The sequence below is a fragment of the Podarcis pityusensis genome (assembly GCF_964106645.2).
Source record: "Podarcis pityusensis genome assembly, chromosome: 8".
NCBI classification, from domain to species: Eukaryota; Metazoa; Chordata; class Lepidosauria; order Squamata; family Lacertidae; genus Podarcis; species Podarcis pityusensis.
In genome coordinates, this window is record NC_138033.1 from 22910052 (window position 1) to 22925586 (window position 15535).

The 15535-nt window shown below is 40.1% G+C and overlaps 1 protein-coding gene across 30 annotated transcripts in view; it reads right to left on the bottom strand.

The window, feature by feature from the left end:
• The window catches only part of EPB41 (erythrocyte membrane protein band 4.1), a 94061-nt gene that overhangs the window by 8779 nt on the left and 69747 nt on the right, over positions 1-15535 (bottom strand). For 21 of the 30 annotated variants that reach the window (XM_081015720.1, XM_081015719.1, XM_081015721.1 and 18 more), the window contains 3 exons: positions 12077-12556; positions 10792-10920; positions 4051-4152 (listed from right to left, as the gene is read on the bottom strand). In XM_081015720.1, the coding sequence (XP_080871846.1) occupies positions 4051-4152; positions 10792-10920; positions 12077-12556 (711 nt within the window). Of the gene's footprint in view, positions 1-4050; positions 4153-10791; positions 10921-12076; positions 12557-14264; positions 14398-15535 lie in introns of those variants that run through there. The other 9 variants (XM_081015714.1, XM_081015712.1, XM_081015706.1 and 6 more) reach the window with 5 other exon arrangements.

Consider the following 15535-nt stretch of genomic DNA (forward strand, 5'->3'; position numbering starts at 1 on the left):
CCCACAATAGTGACCAAGCTCTCAGGGACACTATCTCCTTTTTTTCAAAACAGGGATCTGAAATGGAGACATGTTAGATTCCACTCTAGCCTGGGCTAGACTCCTTTGATCCAAAGCTAACATTCAGGACTATACTGGCTCCTAAGAAAAGCAGACTACAGCACACGTAAGAATACATAAAGGACATCAAAATAAAATTGTTTCAGAAATTACTTATCTCTGCTGACATCCTAACAATGCAAAAAAAGAAAGAAAAAGAAATGGATGAATTTCCATATAGACACGTATCTTCAATGTATGAATAGTTAGAACCGCGCTTAGATCTTGCAGACCTTTATCTGACACAAAGTTTGTGTGTCCACTTAATAACTGACCTAGTCATTATAAAGATATACATCTTTGTTTCCTCCTTTCCCTATTCAGTTTTTGCATAAAAAGCTAGTTCCACATTAAGAGAAATAGAGGGAGAGGAAAGACAAAGAGCAAGTACAAACAAAGAAAGAGGAAGTAGAAAAAAAGTTTTTGTCCTATGGTCTGATAAGATGAATGGTCACATCTACATGGGGGGAAAGTAATATCTGAAACAGTCCTGCTAACATTTGCCTTTCTACTCGGACTACCACCCAATTAGAGAAATCATAGTGGATTCATTGTGTTTTAGTTGTTTGACTACACATACATATGAATAAAAGCAACAGTTTTTATGAAAAAACATGTTTTAAAAACATATTTTGTTTTTAGATTCTGCAATCTTTCTTTTAGATAATGTTACAGCAAGCATCAATTCCTGATTGAGAAAGAAGAGGGGAATTCGCCTTAAGATAGTGCTTGCAAATACAAGTACTTGTATTAAAAATGATACTTTAAAAAATCCACTGGACGATTGAGATGCGTCTTTAGTCCTTTTTTAAAATAAACTTTATCTACTTGACTGAAAGTCACAGTTCCACTTTCAACCAAATTCATACTAGCAGAAAACTCTTAGATTCAAACACACACTGCTTATACATCAGGAGAACTGGTACAAAAACAAAGAGAGGTAAAGGTGTATAAGCAACAAACCTAGTCATTGAAGGAATGCTGTAAAAGATGAACAGAAATGCTTAACAGCACAATTCCTTCATAATCTCATCATCCTAACCTACCGGGAAATTTATTCGCCTTCTCACTCTGTTAGTCCAAATGAAATGGAGCCCAGAAAACCTTAGATTGTGTATCAATTTGATCCTTTTAATGTCTTTTTGTATGTTTTGTGGTATTTTATGCACTGTGATTTGCTATTTTATTGATTATAGATTAGTAATTCTTTATTGTAACTGATAAGCATAAACTTTTATTATATGCTGATGCTTAATTTTACTGTTTACTATTAGATTTCAATGGATGATTGAATATTGCTTTTTTGATATGTTGTTTAATTTAAAAGTTGTTGTGTCTTTTTAATATTGGATCAGATTGTTGCTATTAATGGTTGATGTTTTATTATGTTTTTAAATGTGTTGGAAGCTGCCCAGATAGGTGGGGTATTATTATTATTATTATTATTATTATTATTATAATAAACATGCTGAAATGCCTTTATCTGTGTTAACACAAGAATACTTCTCCATTATTAAGCGAAACCATGCAACACCTAAACATTAAATATAAATTCCCCTCAGGAGGAAGACATGGACCTATAAATATCCAGTACTTTGGAGGATAAACTGTGGAGAAAGCCATCCTTTAATCCAACAGTGTTTATGGAATTCTCTTTTAAGCTAAGTTACACAAACAGTTGCTTATCTTCCTATTATTGGAGAGGTTGTCCAGTGAGGGGCTCCCTAAGAGACCAAAATAAAATTGTTTCAGAAATTACTTTTCTCGGCTGACATCCTAAGAATGCAAAAAAGAGATGGAGGAATTTCCATTTAGACACATATCTTCAAGTATGAATGGTCAGAACAGCACTTAGATCTTGCACTGAGAGCAGGAAAGATTAGATGAGCCAAAATAAGAAAAACCTTTATAAAGAAAAATGATGGCAACATCAATGACAAGGAAAAGAGAAGTTAGACTATTCATTAACTCAAAGGAACTTGAAACAAAATACCTTTTTCACTTTACTGGTTTACATGTTTTCAAGCCCTAGGAAAGAATGGTGCTCGTTATGTTATTCCTGCCCCTTCCCTTAAGTAATATGTGAACTTGCCCTACCAAAGAGCAACGGTATAAAGGTAGAGGCAATTACTCAGTTAAACCTAATTAGAAGTAAAGCCCCAAAGAAAGAGCAGGCTGAATCCACAAGGTTCTGTGCAAATAATGTCAGAGAAGTGGGGTGGTGATACTTCTCTAAGTGAAACCAGCTTTCATACTCATAAAGATTGTAGACATCACTTAAGTTGCAAGAGTGGCAACTATTCTAGAATGAGTAATGTACAGGATGGTGACAATGAACATTAAAGCATTCTTTCTGGAACATGGACCAGGATTTCCCTTCCAGGGTCAAGTTAATGGGATTGAGGATAACTGAGATTAGGGAACCATTGAACTGTCAGTCACATCATCCCTCAAAACAGAGAGGTCTTTTAGCTTTCTTGACTAATACATTTCCTTTAAACAAAGCTGCCTTTGAATTCTTTCTGGTGGCTGCCTTCAAGAAAAAGCTTACTGCAGCTTTGATGCCCTCAACTTTGGTGCTTTTCTAACAAGTAGCAGTAACATTGGTGCTGGAGGAGAGCGCATCTGCAAACAAGAGGTAAAAATAATGACTATCTTGTATTTGGCTGCTCTACTACATGTTCGTTTGGGTCAACTGTATTGCAACACACGTGGCATATATATTTTTCTGCCACACATTTTCACAAGTGATACATTTGGAGAGATCTCCACCAAGTAGTAAAGCTTGCCACATATTGTGAAGACTATCTGGAATTATTTCCACGTGGTATCACTGCACCTAATAGCTACAATGTTTGAAAGCCACTTTCCACATTAGTCATCTGAAATCCATATAGGCTCGTTAACACAATCAGGTTGGTTGAACCATATGAACATTCCAGTATTACAGCCATCTTGAGTGACCGTGGAGTATGGAAGCAAAGTGAAGCAGCTTCTATGGGGGGGACCACATAATGACTGAAGCCTTATCTAAATATATTTGTTGTGCTTTAGAATGACTTGGTATTGGAGATGGCTTTCTGTTTTAGTACTATCATCTAGTGTACAAAGGTCAGTAGTAATCTGTGCTTCTTGGCAATCTCTAGTAGCAATTTGTGTTTCTCAGCAATCTCTGACCTTGATTTCTAAAACATAATGGGTCCTTTAATGTAGGCTAGCCCCAGCAGAGAGAATATGCTAGACACATACGGCTAAAGACCATTTCTTTTGCCAGCAACAGTGTGCTGAGCTTGCTCTATTGGTTATTTCAAATGAATCCTGTGTCCCAGATAATGTTAGCTAATGGTCTCTTCTCAGGGTAGCTACCCACTTATTACTTTAACAACATGGAACCTCCTGTGAATAGCTCCCAAATTGGAAACACCTGTGTACCTAGCTTGGGAAAAGACTTCCGTGTTGAAAGATGTTCAAAGTGGGGTTAGTATGCATTTCTCCAAGCTAGAAAGATCCAGGTGGGTCTGGTCAGTGTCTGGATAGACCATCTGAGGACAGTATGTATGCTGCCTTGAGTTCCACGTTAGGGGAAAAGGTAGGTTATGTATGTTTAATGAGATTCGTTCCCATCAGCTTCTTTCCATACCATTGGAAAGAAGCTGAAAATGGTAGGGAAAATCCTGTTCAACAGTATTCTGAATACCATTTGTCCTAGATTGAAACCTTCAAGTGAAGCATCACTGGTGACTGTGTCACATCTAGAGTACTGACAGGACAAGTAAAAGGAAGCAGACACGAGCCCTACAGTCAGTAAAACTCTGATGTGCCACAAACTGCCAATCCCATTAGAGAGGGGTCACCCAAAGACAGACAGAGACTAGAGTTTGTACAACTCATTCCCTGTCAACGCAAATAGCTTATCAGTGAGGTCACACACTTGAGACTATTGTATTTTACCTTTGTAATCTGGGTAGTGGTAGTGCTGCTGGTGGTCTCTGAAGTGATGGTCTGAGCACTTAGCAGAACTCCAGGGTCTAAATCCCCACTGCCATCATCAGTCTATGGCAGAGATACATAACAAGTATAAATTATCTCCTTGCTCACCTAGAGAGAGTTGTTTGTTCAGCAGAGAAGGCTATAACGGCAAAGTGTAATGAGCCAGAAGGCTGTTGGTAAATTTGCAATAATTTAATGTTACTAATCAAATCTGCATCAATGTGGCACAGGATTGCAACTAATGGTTGTCTTCACACAAAACATTAAACCATAATTTAGCACTACATGAATTAGATATGGCAAGCCTTAGTGAAGAAGCATTGGGTTTCCACGCTCTCCTTTGCGCCTTCTGTGGGATCAGGAGGAGGACTTATTCACCAGCAAATCACAAGAATTAAAAATTTGGTATTAAAAACAGTTAGAACCAAATGCAGCCACAGGAATCAGGTGGGTCCTGAAAACACATGTCTCAGCTGTCAAAGGTGAGGGCAACGAGGTGCATCTTCACCTTTCACCAAACGAAACATCTCTGGGAGAAGGGAATTCCACAGCTTAGGGGCCGCCACAGAGAATGCTCTCTTTCAGGTCACCCCCGCAAACTTCCATGGATGGTGGAACTACCAGCAGGGCACTCTCTGAAGATCTTAACCCCCAACAGGGTCTGTAGGGAAGGAGGTTGTCTCTCAGATATTTGGGGGTTAAGGTGTTTAGGGCTCTAAACACTGGTGTGGGCATCCTGAATTGAATCCAGAAACAAACTGGAAAGCAGTGCAGCTGTTTTACAGCAGGGGTTTATATGAGTTCCAAAGGCAACCACAGCGAATAAACTGGCTGCTGCATTTTAGACCAGCTGAAGTTTCCAAGTCATCTTCACAGGCAGCCCTATGTAGAACTCATTGCAATAATCCAGAAGCAACCAGAGCACAGAATACTGTAGTCAAGTAAACTCTATCTAAAAGGGGCCCTAGCTGCTGAAGCAAACGTAGCTGGAACTCCTAGCCGCAAAGGCCACCCGGGCCTTCAGTAACAATGTTGAATCCAGCAGAACCTGCAAGCTATGAACCTGCTCCTAGTAGTGCAATCCCATCTAGAAGTGGAAGTTTTCCCACCACCTAGATTCAAGAACTTGGAACTCATAACACCTCTCTTTACAGGATTCACTTTTAATTTGTTCAATTGGTTGGCCCCCACTCAGCCTGTCACACCCCACAAACACTTGTCTAGCACCTCAGCTGCCTCCTTTGATTCAGGTGTGTGTGAGAGAGCGAGAGCTGTGTGCCATCTACATATTGAGGGCACTTCACTCCACAACTCCTGATGACAACTCCCAGCAGCTTCACTGAGATCTTAAATAAGACAGAACCCTGCAGGACACTACAGGAAAGCTCTCATGGCACTGAACAGTGTCCCCCATGACTACTTTCTGGAAACAACCCCGTAGGTAGGAGCAGAACCACAAAAGTATAGTGCCCCCACCCGCCTTGAGTCATTACAGAAAGATAGCATGATCAATGGTATGGAAAGCCACTGAGAACTGAAGGAGAACAAGAAGGGCCATACTCCCCCGCTGCCCATCTATCTTCTGACAAGTGTCATCAACTAGGGCAAGCAAGGCAGTTTCATTGCCATGACCAGGCCAGAAGCTGGACAGAAATGTATCCAGATATTCAGTCTCTTCCGAAGTTGCCTGAAGCTGGACCACCAGTACCATCCTCTTGAGCAGCTTGCCCCAAAATGGGGTATTTGCCACTGGGTGATACTGAATACTTCTGGATCCAGAGAAATCCAAATGGGGCCACCTTTACTCAGAAGGTGGCAAGCTGTCCAAGATTCAACAACAAAGTTGTACTTTTCATATTGGGCCTGTTGCACAGACAATAGCTAAATCCATGGCAGCTGGCCATGAAGACCTCCAGCAAGCGATAGTTCAGCTTAGCTAACTGGGTCAGGGAGCAAAATACAACAATATAATCCGTTGTCAGCTGTGGTCTCAAATTCAGATACTATGCTTTCCATGTTGCATGGGTTAGGAACTGGACAAAACTGCTACAGTAAGAATTTCTCCAGGTTTTTGCCACTATCTTTTGCCCTTTCTCTTAGTCCTCAGGTAATGCGATACAAAAAATCCCCAGGGAAAGCACACTTTCCAGTCACGTTTCCAAAGTGAACTAGTCTTTCAACAAAAAGGGCTAGATAACTACATTAAATATGTTTTGGTAGCACAGTGCAACATTTCAACCATTTTTAGGTACAAAGAAAGCTTACGCAGAGCAAGGGGCATCAAAACTCCTATGTCATCATGTGCCTAATCTGTCAGAACATCTAAGCACTATCCAAACAGTGATGCTGCTGTGCAGAAACAAACTAAAAAAAACCTAAATCTTAATTCAACACTAAGGTTTAATACCTGCTGAACAATAATGCTTTGTTTCCTCAGAATCTGGTTAGTGAGTTGTTTGACAAAACTTGTAGCACCCTCAGAGTTACTTCCTTGTTGCCACAATGGTAGCTTGAGCCTCAGTCCTGCTTCTGGAGCTGGATAGCCACACAAATGTAATGAAATGAAAGGGGAGACTTGGCTCAAAGAGGATAGCCATAGTATGTGTTGGAGCAGGTGGTTACCTCTTTTTGAAGGGGGAAAGAAAGCTTTAAAAATCCAGGTGTTTATTCCTATGCTAAAAAAGAGAGCTCTTTTTTTTCTTTAGTAAAAACTAACTACAAACAATGACCTTGATAGTGTGTGTGCGTGTTTATGTGTAGTCTAACAATAAAAAAAAAACTTCCAAGGGTCACCATGACCGATTAGACTGAAAAAATTAGCTATGCACAGGTTCCTTCAGCAAATGGATGTTTCCCCTGGTTTGCCATCTCAGACTGGAAGAACAACACCAATATTTCTTAGTCTGCCTTTAAACATATTTGTGCCACAGTGAGATATCTGCTCATGTACTTGTTCGTTAGAATTACATATTAATTAATGTTTTACAAGGGTTTGTGAAACTTACTGAAATATCAAATGCAATACCTTCAGAGTGTCCACTAGGTGGAAGTAGCATCCAACAGATACTACAGAATTTCCAAGGTTTCAACATATTCAAATGTGATGAGGACATTTTAAGCATCTCTCAGGTGGAGTCAGCTCTAGAATGTGTGGCTATTCCTTGTATGGTTGGCACAAAATAGCACAGAAATTGTTTTAACTCAGCCAGCAAACCTCCATGCCAGAGCTGACCAAAACCTACTTATACATGAAGTTGAGAGGGATTTTTATAATGTGAAGCTATATTCAGAACATATCAACCTCTACAAATGCAGATAATTTTAAAACATGTAGTGGATAGCTAAGCTCTATACCAGCTATTTAGGAACAGAATTTGGACATGTGCCAGGTGATAAACGCCATTCTCTGTCAAAAGGCACTACCAAAATGTTTCACTCAAAAGTTCAAAAGCATTAAAACTAAAAAGGGCCAATTAAAAAAAATTAAATTCATATCCTAACATTCCTCCTAAGAAACACCAAGAGGAAAAAAATGTTGCATAGTACACTCACCAGCCAAATGGGAAATGCATTTAAAAATGAAAAAAGTTTTTTAACATGCAGACAGAAAAATAAAAAGGATAGATCCAAGCAGTTCTTCTGAAGAAGTGTATTCCATACAGAGAACGCTGCCACTGAGAAAGCCTTACCCTGTGTTGTTGCTAACCTTATTTTAGCAGGTGGAATGCAGAGATTAGAGAAATACATTAGAGAAATTAGTTCCTAAAACATGAAGGCTCTAAAAGTCAGAACCAACATGCTGAACTGGCCTGAAACAAATAGGCAATCCATGCTGTGAAGCCAGGACTGGAGTTCTACACTGATTCAGTGCCAGCTGAATTCCAACCAGACTTCAAAAGGCAGCAATAAGTTTGCTTATTCACATTGAGTGAAGGAACATTCTTCCACCTCTGGTGGACCTGCCCTAAAGTGAAGGCGTTCTGGGAAATGATTTATAATGAATTGAAAAAGGTATTTAAGTATACCTTCACAAAGAAACCAGAGGCCTTTCTTTTGGGTATTGTCGGCCAAGGGGTGGTAAAGAAGGACTGGACATTTTTTATGTACGCAACAACAGCAGCAAGGATACTTCTTGCAAAGCACTGGAAAGCTCAAGATCTACCCACACTGGAAGAATGGCAGATGCAACTGATAGACTATATGGAACTGGCCGAGATGACCGGCAGAATCCGTGACCTGGGAGAGGAGAAGATGGAGGAGGACTGGAAGAAATTTAAGATTTATTTACAAAAATATTGTAATTTGAGTGAATGTTAAGTAGGATGCTAGATCATAAACAATTGAGCACCACTAAATTAGACGATTTAAGATAATAAGTGAGATTGAGAAAATATAAACTTTTTTGAGAATTACAAGATTATAAATACACAGATGGGACATAAGAATGTAAACAAGATGATAAATTGCTGGCAAAAAGTTACAATGATGAAAGTGGGAGCGGGAGATGTGAGGAAGTCCAAAGAAAATGTGAAATTATGTTAAGACATATGTTATATTGTTTATTATATCTATTTCTATTCTAAACCCTAATAAATATTTTTAAAAAATAAAAATAAGTAAGCACATTGCAATAATCTAAATGGGAACAAAGCATGGGTGACTGAAGTAAAATCCTTGTAAGAGAAAAAAGGGTGTAGTCAGCTCACCAAGCTAAATGATTAAAAAGAGTGTTCCTCATCATGACTGCCACCTGAGATCAAGGAGCAAGGCAAGGTTAAGTAGCATTCCTATGCTGGATATTTGCTACTCTAAGGGGAGTGAAGCCTCATGAATAACTCTCTAACCCAGTAGAGGCTGGTTCATTAAGATGAACAGGGAAGACCTGGCTACTCCTGGATTCGAGGGGCGGGGGGATAAAGCAGGGTGTCATACTTAAGATACTCCAAAACTGCTGAATGATTGGCTGAAGTATCTGTGTATAGATACTAAAAAACAGAAGAGATCACAGATGGAACTTTTTGCTATGCCACAATATAAATCCCCAAAGGGTTGAGCAATAGTCACCCACTGCTATCTTCCAATTCTGACCAATCATGTAGGAGAAGAACCACTCCAGAGCAGTGCCTCCAAATCCTAACTGATTAAGCTGCCCCCAAAGGATATGATGGTCTGTTGTATGGAACATCAAAAAGAATGTGCCGGACCACACTTTCCCTTTCAGATAATCCATGAGGGGCAACAAAAGAGGCTGAAATCCCCAAATCTGCCCTGAACCAACTGGACTTACTCTTTCAAATTGGTTTCTTCTAAGAGTTCCTGCAACTCTGCCACCACCAACCACTCAATCAACCTGTCAGTACTGCTCAGTCCAAGTTGGTAGGTTTCCCGCCCGCCCCGCCCCCCCCATTCAGGGACTTTTCAAATTGGAACACTTTCCCACAGTGATACAATAATCTGAGTCTTATTAGCCTGCCCTAGGTGGCAGGGTTAAAGTGAGCTGGTCATAGGACTCAGATCTTCTCTACAGCCTTGGGTAGCAATAAATCAAAACTTCCATCAAAAACTGACAAGGAGGTGCATTACACACTTCATTGTGGCCTGCAGAAAACATGAAGCCTTGTCAGAGTGAATTCTGACACTGATACTAGTTCACTTTGGGGAACATGGTATTGTATACAGTGGTAGCTCTAGTTGCGGACACGATCCGTTCTGGGGTGCTGTTCGCACCCTGAAAAGTCCGCAACTAGAGCAGCGCTTCTAAGCAAGTGCAGAGCACAATAGAGCGCTTCTACGCATGTGTGAAGCGCGAAGAATGCTTCTGTGCATGCGTCGAAACCCGGAAGTATACACTTCAGGGTTTGCCACGTTCGCAAGCCAAAAAGATGCAACATGAACCTAACGCAACACGAGGTATGACTGTATAGGGAAAGCAAAACAGACACAAAACTTGGCATATATATGCTCACACAAGTTATAATGAATGCATGAGGATGAAAACTACATGCTCAGAAGCCACAAGCTACTTTCAGTTTTGATACTTCTCCCCAGAAAGTCAATATCCACTGGGTAGGAAGTATCTCCCTCATTAAATTTCTCCTAAAGGGTTAATAATCAAGAAGACAGTTGGAGTATCAAAACTTCTAGAAAGTTTTATTGGGGCTGCAATCTTGCTTTGGAATTAATGTAATATGTTTTAAAATTGATGTAAAGATTGTAAAGGTCTAAAGGTTCAAGTTCAATCTAAAGGTTCAGGTTCAAATAGCTGTCTTTGACCACTGCAGCCTCCCCTATTAACGCACATTTTCTTCCCTTTCTTTGTGCCTTCCATGAGTGTTGTGGCTATTGTGCAAGCATAATGGGCATAATCCTCATATAATTTGGGAAGCTCTACTCATTGTGATCGATGCAGGGGGAAAACAGCATTATACCACTCTTTTCTGCAGCAAAGAGGGAAAGCCTAGATAACATACATATATGTACAAAAGTCTGAAAACTCAAGCCCGATCAGACTTCCCAGATATGTATTTATGTTTGTGTTTGGTGCAGAAAGCACTGGTGTCAACAGTGGTATTTCTCACAACAATTTAAACCTGTGAAGCTCCTCTCAGGTAAGCTTGTCCCATTGAAATCAAATTTTCTAATTTTCACTGAGACTATTTACACTACAATAAAACTGTACCACCAGATTATGAAACAGCCTACCTGTGCAGCTTCATAAGTTATAGTCTTGGTCTCTGTATGGACAATAGGAACTTCTTTCGTTGGAATTTCACTTTTCACAGTGTTCGACACATCAGAGATAGTAACTGTCTGAGTCTTCACAAGGGGTGGCTACAAAACAGGATTTTAGAGAGAGAGAAATCACATTTAGTACCATTAAACTCTAACAATATTACTGACAACCATTCCAATACTGATCTGATAAAAGCACAATGGACTCCATATAGAAATTTCAATTGCTATGTTGTTTGCACTAATTTTTTGGAAAGTCATCTGTCAGTGTTTGGAGATAAAATACAAATAACATTTTTCCCCTAGCTTCCTGGCCAAATGTGACCATCTGCAAACTAAAATATGGAAACTGTTTCATAGTTAAAAGGGTAAGCCAAATTTAGCATGCGGATAAGAATCTTTATGGTTAGGAGGAGCTCAAGTCTGATTAATATGCTAGTATATTAAGAGATTATACAAATGTATGATTTCCAGCCAGTGTGAGATGTGTAGAGTCCAGTAGCTTCTATTAAATCAGCATCAGATCATTATTTATGGATATTCAAATCTCAAGAATAACAGGAAAAGAAAAATCAGCTGTGCCACCACCTGATAATTAATCAAAAGAGAATGTAATATTAGTAAGAGCACCACCAGGCTTTTCCCACTCTGTTATGTTCCCTTCACCTTTTCAAAGTCTGACAGATATCACCTTGATTATTACCAGATCAAATGTTGAGGTATTTTAGCAGATGGGATTGTTAAGAACACTGGAGCAGGCAATTTTAATTTATTTTTTACTTTGATGGGTAAATGCAGGTGTTTCCTCAGAGATTTCCAAATCAGATGACTATAGACTCAAAGAGCTATGTTTTGTTCTTGTAAATGGAAAGACTTGAAGCGCTGGCTGCTTTTAGCTCAATATTTTCTGCAATGTATTTACAACACACAGAAGACATTTAGCACTATCTCATAAAATCTGATGCCTTTTAGAATTGGTTTCCTTTTCTTTTAAATATATTCTGCTTGAGTCAGGAGACAATACTTTTTTAAAAAATGTTTTAATAAAATATACATCTACTTTGTAGAGGAGGGGAATCATTCCTATAGACTGGAGATTAAGTGGTTGATTAGTTTGGGGAATATTTCAGGCCATCGAAACATAATCCTTCTTTATGGATTTATGACATATGCTTGCTGCAGTGTTTGTAGAATGACTCCGAAAATGTAGCAGAGAAGACTGCAAAGAGAGATGTTTCAAGTTCACATTTACTACCTGGAAACAGCGAATGAGGGCAGGAAACTCATTATCAATACTTGAGCTGTGACATTCTCCATTTAGCTCGCTAAGTGGCTCACTTGCCCCTTTTCCCCCTTCAACATCACAGGCTTCCTCCTCTTGTTCGTGGAGGTGCAATGGAGGTGAAGAAGGGATTTTATAGACTTCCATCTCATCCTGTTTTGAGTCCTCAGCCTCTTTCTCCACATCTGAGTAAAATCCCTCTCCACACCTTAGGTCTTCCTTGCTCTCACTGAGAGCGGCAGCAGCAGCAGCAGCACCCTGCTTCTCCTGCTCCTTGCTGCTTGCGGAAGAAGTGTCAGATTCACAAGTATGTGCAGACTCCTGTGGGCTTGACACTGGGCTCTCACTAAGGGCCACTGAGTGCTTTGAGACCTCCCATTCAAAGTGAGAGGTAATATTTCCCCCCTCTGCCATTGCATCCAGATCCTCTTTGAAGGGAGAGTCACTCGCACTCTAAAATGAAATGAATACACAAAAAGGCCAGAAATTAGGAACAGGGCACACTAGAAACATAGACCATTTTAGCACATGTCAATTTGAAAGGGCCTATATGCAACCTATTGCAATCCACACAATAGAAGATCAGTACAGTGGTACCTCGGTTTAAGAACAGCCATGTTTACGAAATATTCAGTTTATGAACCCCCAAAAACCGGAAGTAGTGTCCCAGTTTGAGAACTTTACCTCAGTCTAAGAACAGAATCCGAACGGTGGAAGGGCATCGGCGGTGGGAGGCCTCATTAGGGAAAGCGCACCTCGGTTTAAGAACAGTTTCGGTTTAAGAACGGACTTCCGAAACCGATTAAGTTCATAAACCGAGGTACCACTATACTTCAAGTGTTTTGAAAAATGGCCAAGTTGCAGGTAGGCCTGACACAATGGAATTGACAGCATTGCATATCCTGACAGCAGAACTTCCAGGGCCAGGGTGGGACACCCTGCTCTGCTTTTTGACAAGGTGGGGACAAGATGTCACTGCCCTCTCAACTGCTCTTCCTTCCCTTGTCTCTGCCAGCAGGGCAATAATACATTGGAGATGGGAGATTCAAACATCACTGCCTGTGCTGTCTAATACACACAGATATGATGGGATCACCATGTGTATCAGGCCAAACCAGATGAGATCTAATGGATTTCAGACTGCCCCCAAACTGGACTGGGGCAGCAACAATAAGGGGGCAGAGGGAAACCATCTTCCCCTGTGCCGTTTCCCTGGTTTTAAATTATTCTCTCCACAAAGCTGGTATTAACAGTGGCAGGGAAATGAGACAGAAAGCCATCCTGAATCTATATTTTCTCCTCCTCAGCAAATGGGAGTTTCGGTGTGAGCATTAACTAAGAAAAATGGCACAGGAGAAATGGGTTATCTTTCCAACACTGCATCCCCTATCCTCACCCTATGGCTGCACATAAGTCTTCTATAGTCCCACATATGGATTGGCCCTCGTTGGCACAAGGAGAATGGCTGACGTTTGTGACATGCCTAGGCCTCTCTGCATCTGCACTATTTCCATTTCTAAGCAGGCAGTGATTCTTTTAAAAACTAAGTATTAAAGGGTTGTCTTCACCTTACTGAGAATGATCGATTCCTTTAAAAAGACTTCCATAAAGAGAAGGGGAAACCACATTTATTGCTGTATATTGAAAAAATATATTATCCGTGCAGAAGAAAGTTCTATGTGACTTTAAGAAAGCTTATATTGCTTCCCAAGAAAGAGTTTGAGGATACAATGCCTTTTCCATGTGGCCAAAGTTCTGATGAGTTGGGATATCTACTTTTATATGCACCTCCAGGAGCCATCTCAGTTGCTGATGCTTCCAACATTGCAGAACATCAAGTATAACTTTAAAGCAGACAATATTACTGTTTTGTAAGAGTCAAGACTCAGCAGATCTCATGCCAAGAGAGCCCCAAACATACATATGCCACATTCAGAAACCATACTGCAGCCTCAAGACGATATCACACCAAATGTGAGCACATTATTTAACCGTTTGCAATGGTGCTGTTTGTCTGAATATAACATCTGATCGCTGAAATGCTGCAGTTCTCAAGCAATGAGTTCTTTTGATCTTTTACTGTAAAATGAGTAACAAAAAAAGATGATGTGAAACAAAGAAATCCAACCTCCCTAAAAGAAAGCAAGTGTGTCCATAGCACCTGAGATACTTTGGAAGACTGTGCCAAGCCAGAGGATTTAACCAAGGCTGGTGCTATTCTGTCTTCCATCGTGCGCCTGTTAGAAAGTTCTCAACTAGGTCTTCGTACATCTCTGCGAGCCCTCTAGCTAGAACTTGAAGGAAAGGAATAGTAACAGAAGAAAAGACAAGAGTTAAAACATGCACAATACCAGAAAACGTGCATAGTAAGTAGGAAAATCTTAACAGGAAAGGGGGAAAGAGAAAGCTATAAGCCGCATATGTAAATCACAGACCACAGTTTTAAATAGGATGATATTTGTCTAAAGTAAATTTTCCACATTTAGTGGAAAGGATGGTTGGTACAGGCAATCAAATAAGCAAGTGGATGTTTATATAGCAGAATACAAAACATCAATTATTCTTAAACTCTGCTTTATTTAGTAATGGGATAAAGCAGTTGAATAATGATAAACAGTCTAAGGAACACTTATTTCCTTTAAAATAAGTTTTTTAGATTTTTGCCCTGGTATCTGCAAATGCACATGCACACTCCAAGTACATGCACAAAAAAGGGTGAGCTTAAAAAAAAACCTTACTTGTTTCAAGATTAACCAGACAACTATATCTCATTTAGCACTTCTTTCTGTATTTATATGCAAGCAAAAGAAGTGTACTTAAGATTGCAATCCTATATATACATGAGAAAAAGGGATACTGAACTCCATAGATTTACTCAGGTCCAAATCAAATGCGGGAATAATATTGAGGAGGGGAGCAGCTGTTCTGGGCAGCAGATTAGGGGGGTGGCAAACAGCATCATACCCTCCACCTTCCTCCCTGCCAAGCCCTCAGTAGGCAGCAGGAACTGTGCTTTTGTATGGGAACTACTCACTATCAAGCAATAGGAAATGCCTGGTCAGGGCATTGCATGTTAGGTAATTTGATAACGGGCATGAACAGCCACAGCTCAGGGAAGCTGAGCTTGCTTCCTACTCTCATTCAAAACTGTTAGCTTGTTTCCTGGAAATCCTATTGAACGATGACCATCTTTAGCTGCAAGAGCAAAAAGCTGTGGATGGATCTTCCCTCCTAGCAAAACTAGGGCCTCACTACTAATGTGAAGTGGATTAATTATTTTAATTATTTATTTATTTTAAAGTGGATCTGTTTATTTTAGGGAGGTGCAGAGGGTGGAAAGAAGTCAGAAGAATGGATGGTAAAGTGCCCTCTCTTCATCCTGTACGGTCATAACATTGTATCCCGAACACCTTGGCTACCAAACAAATCGGC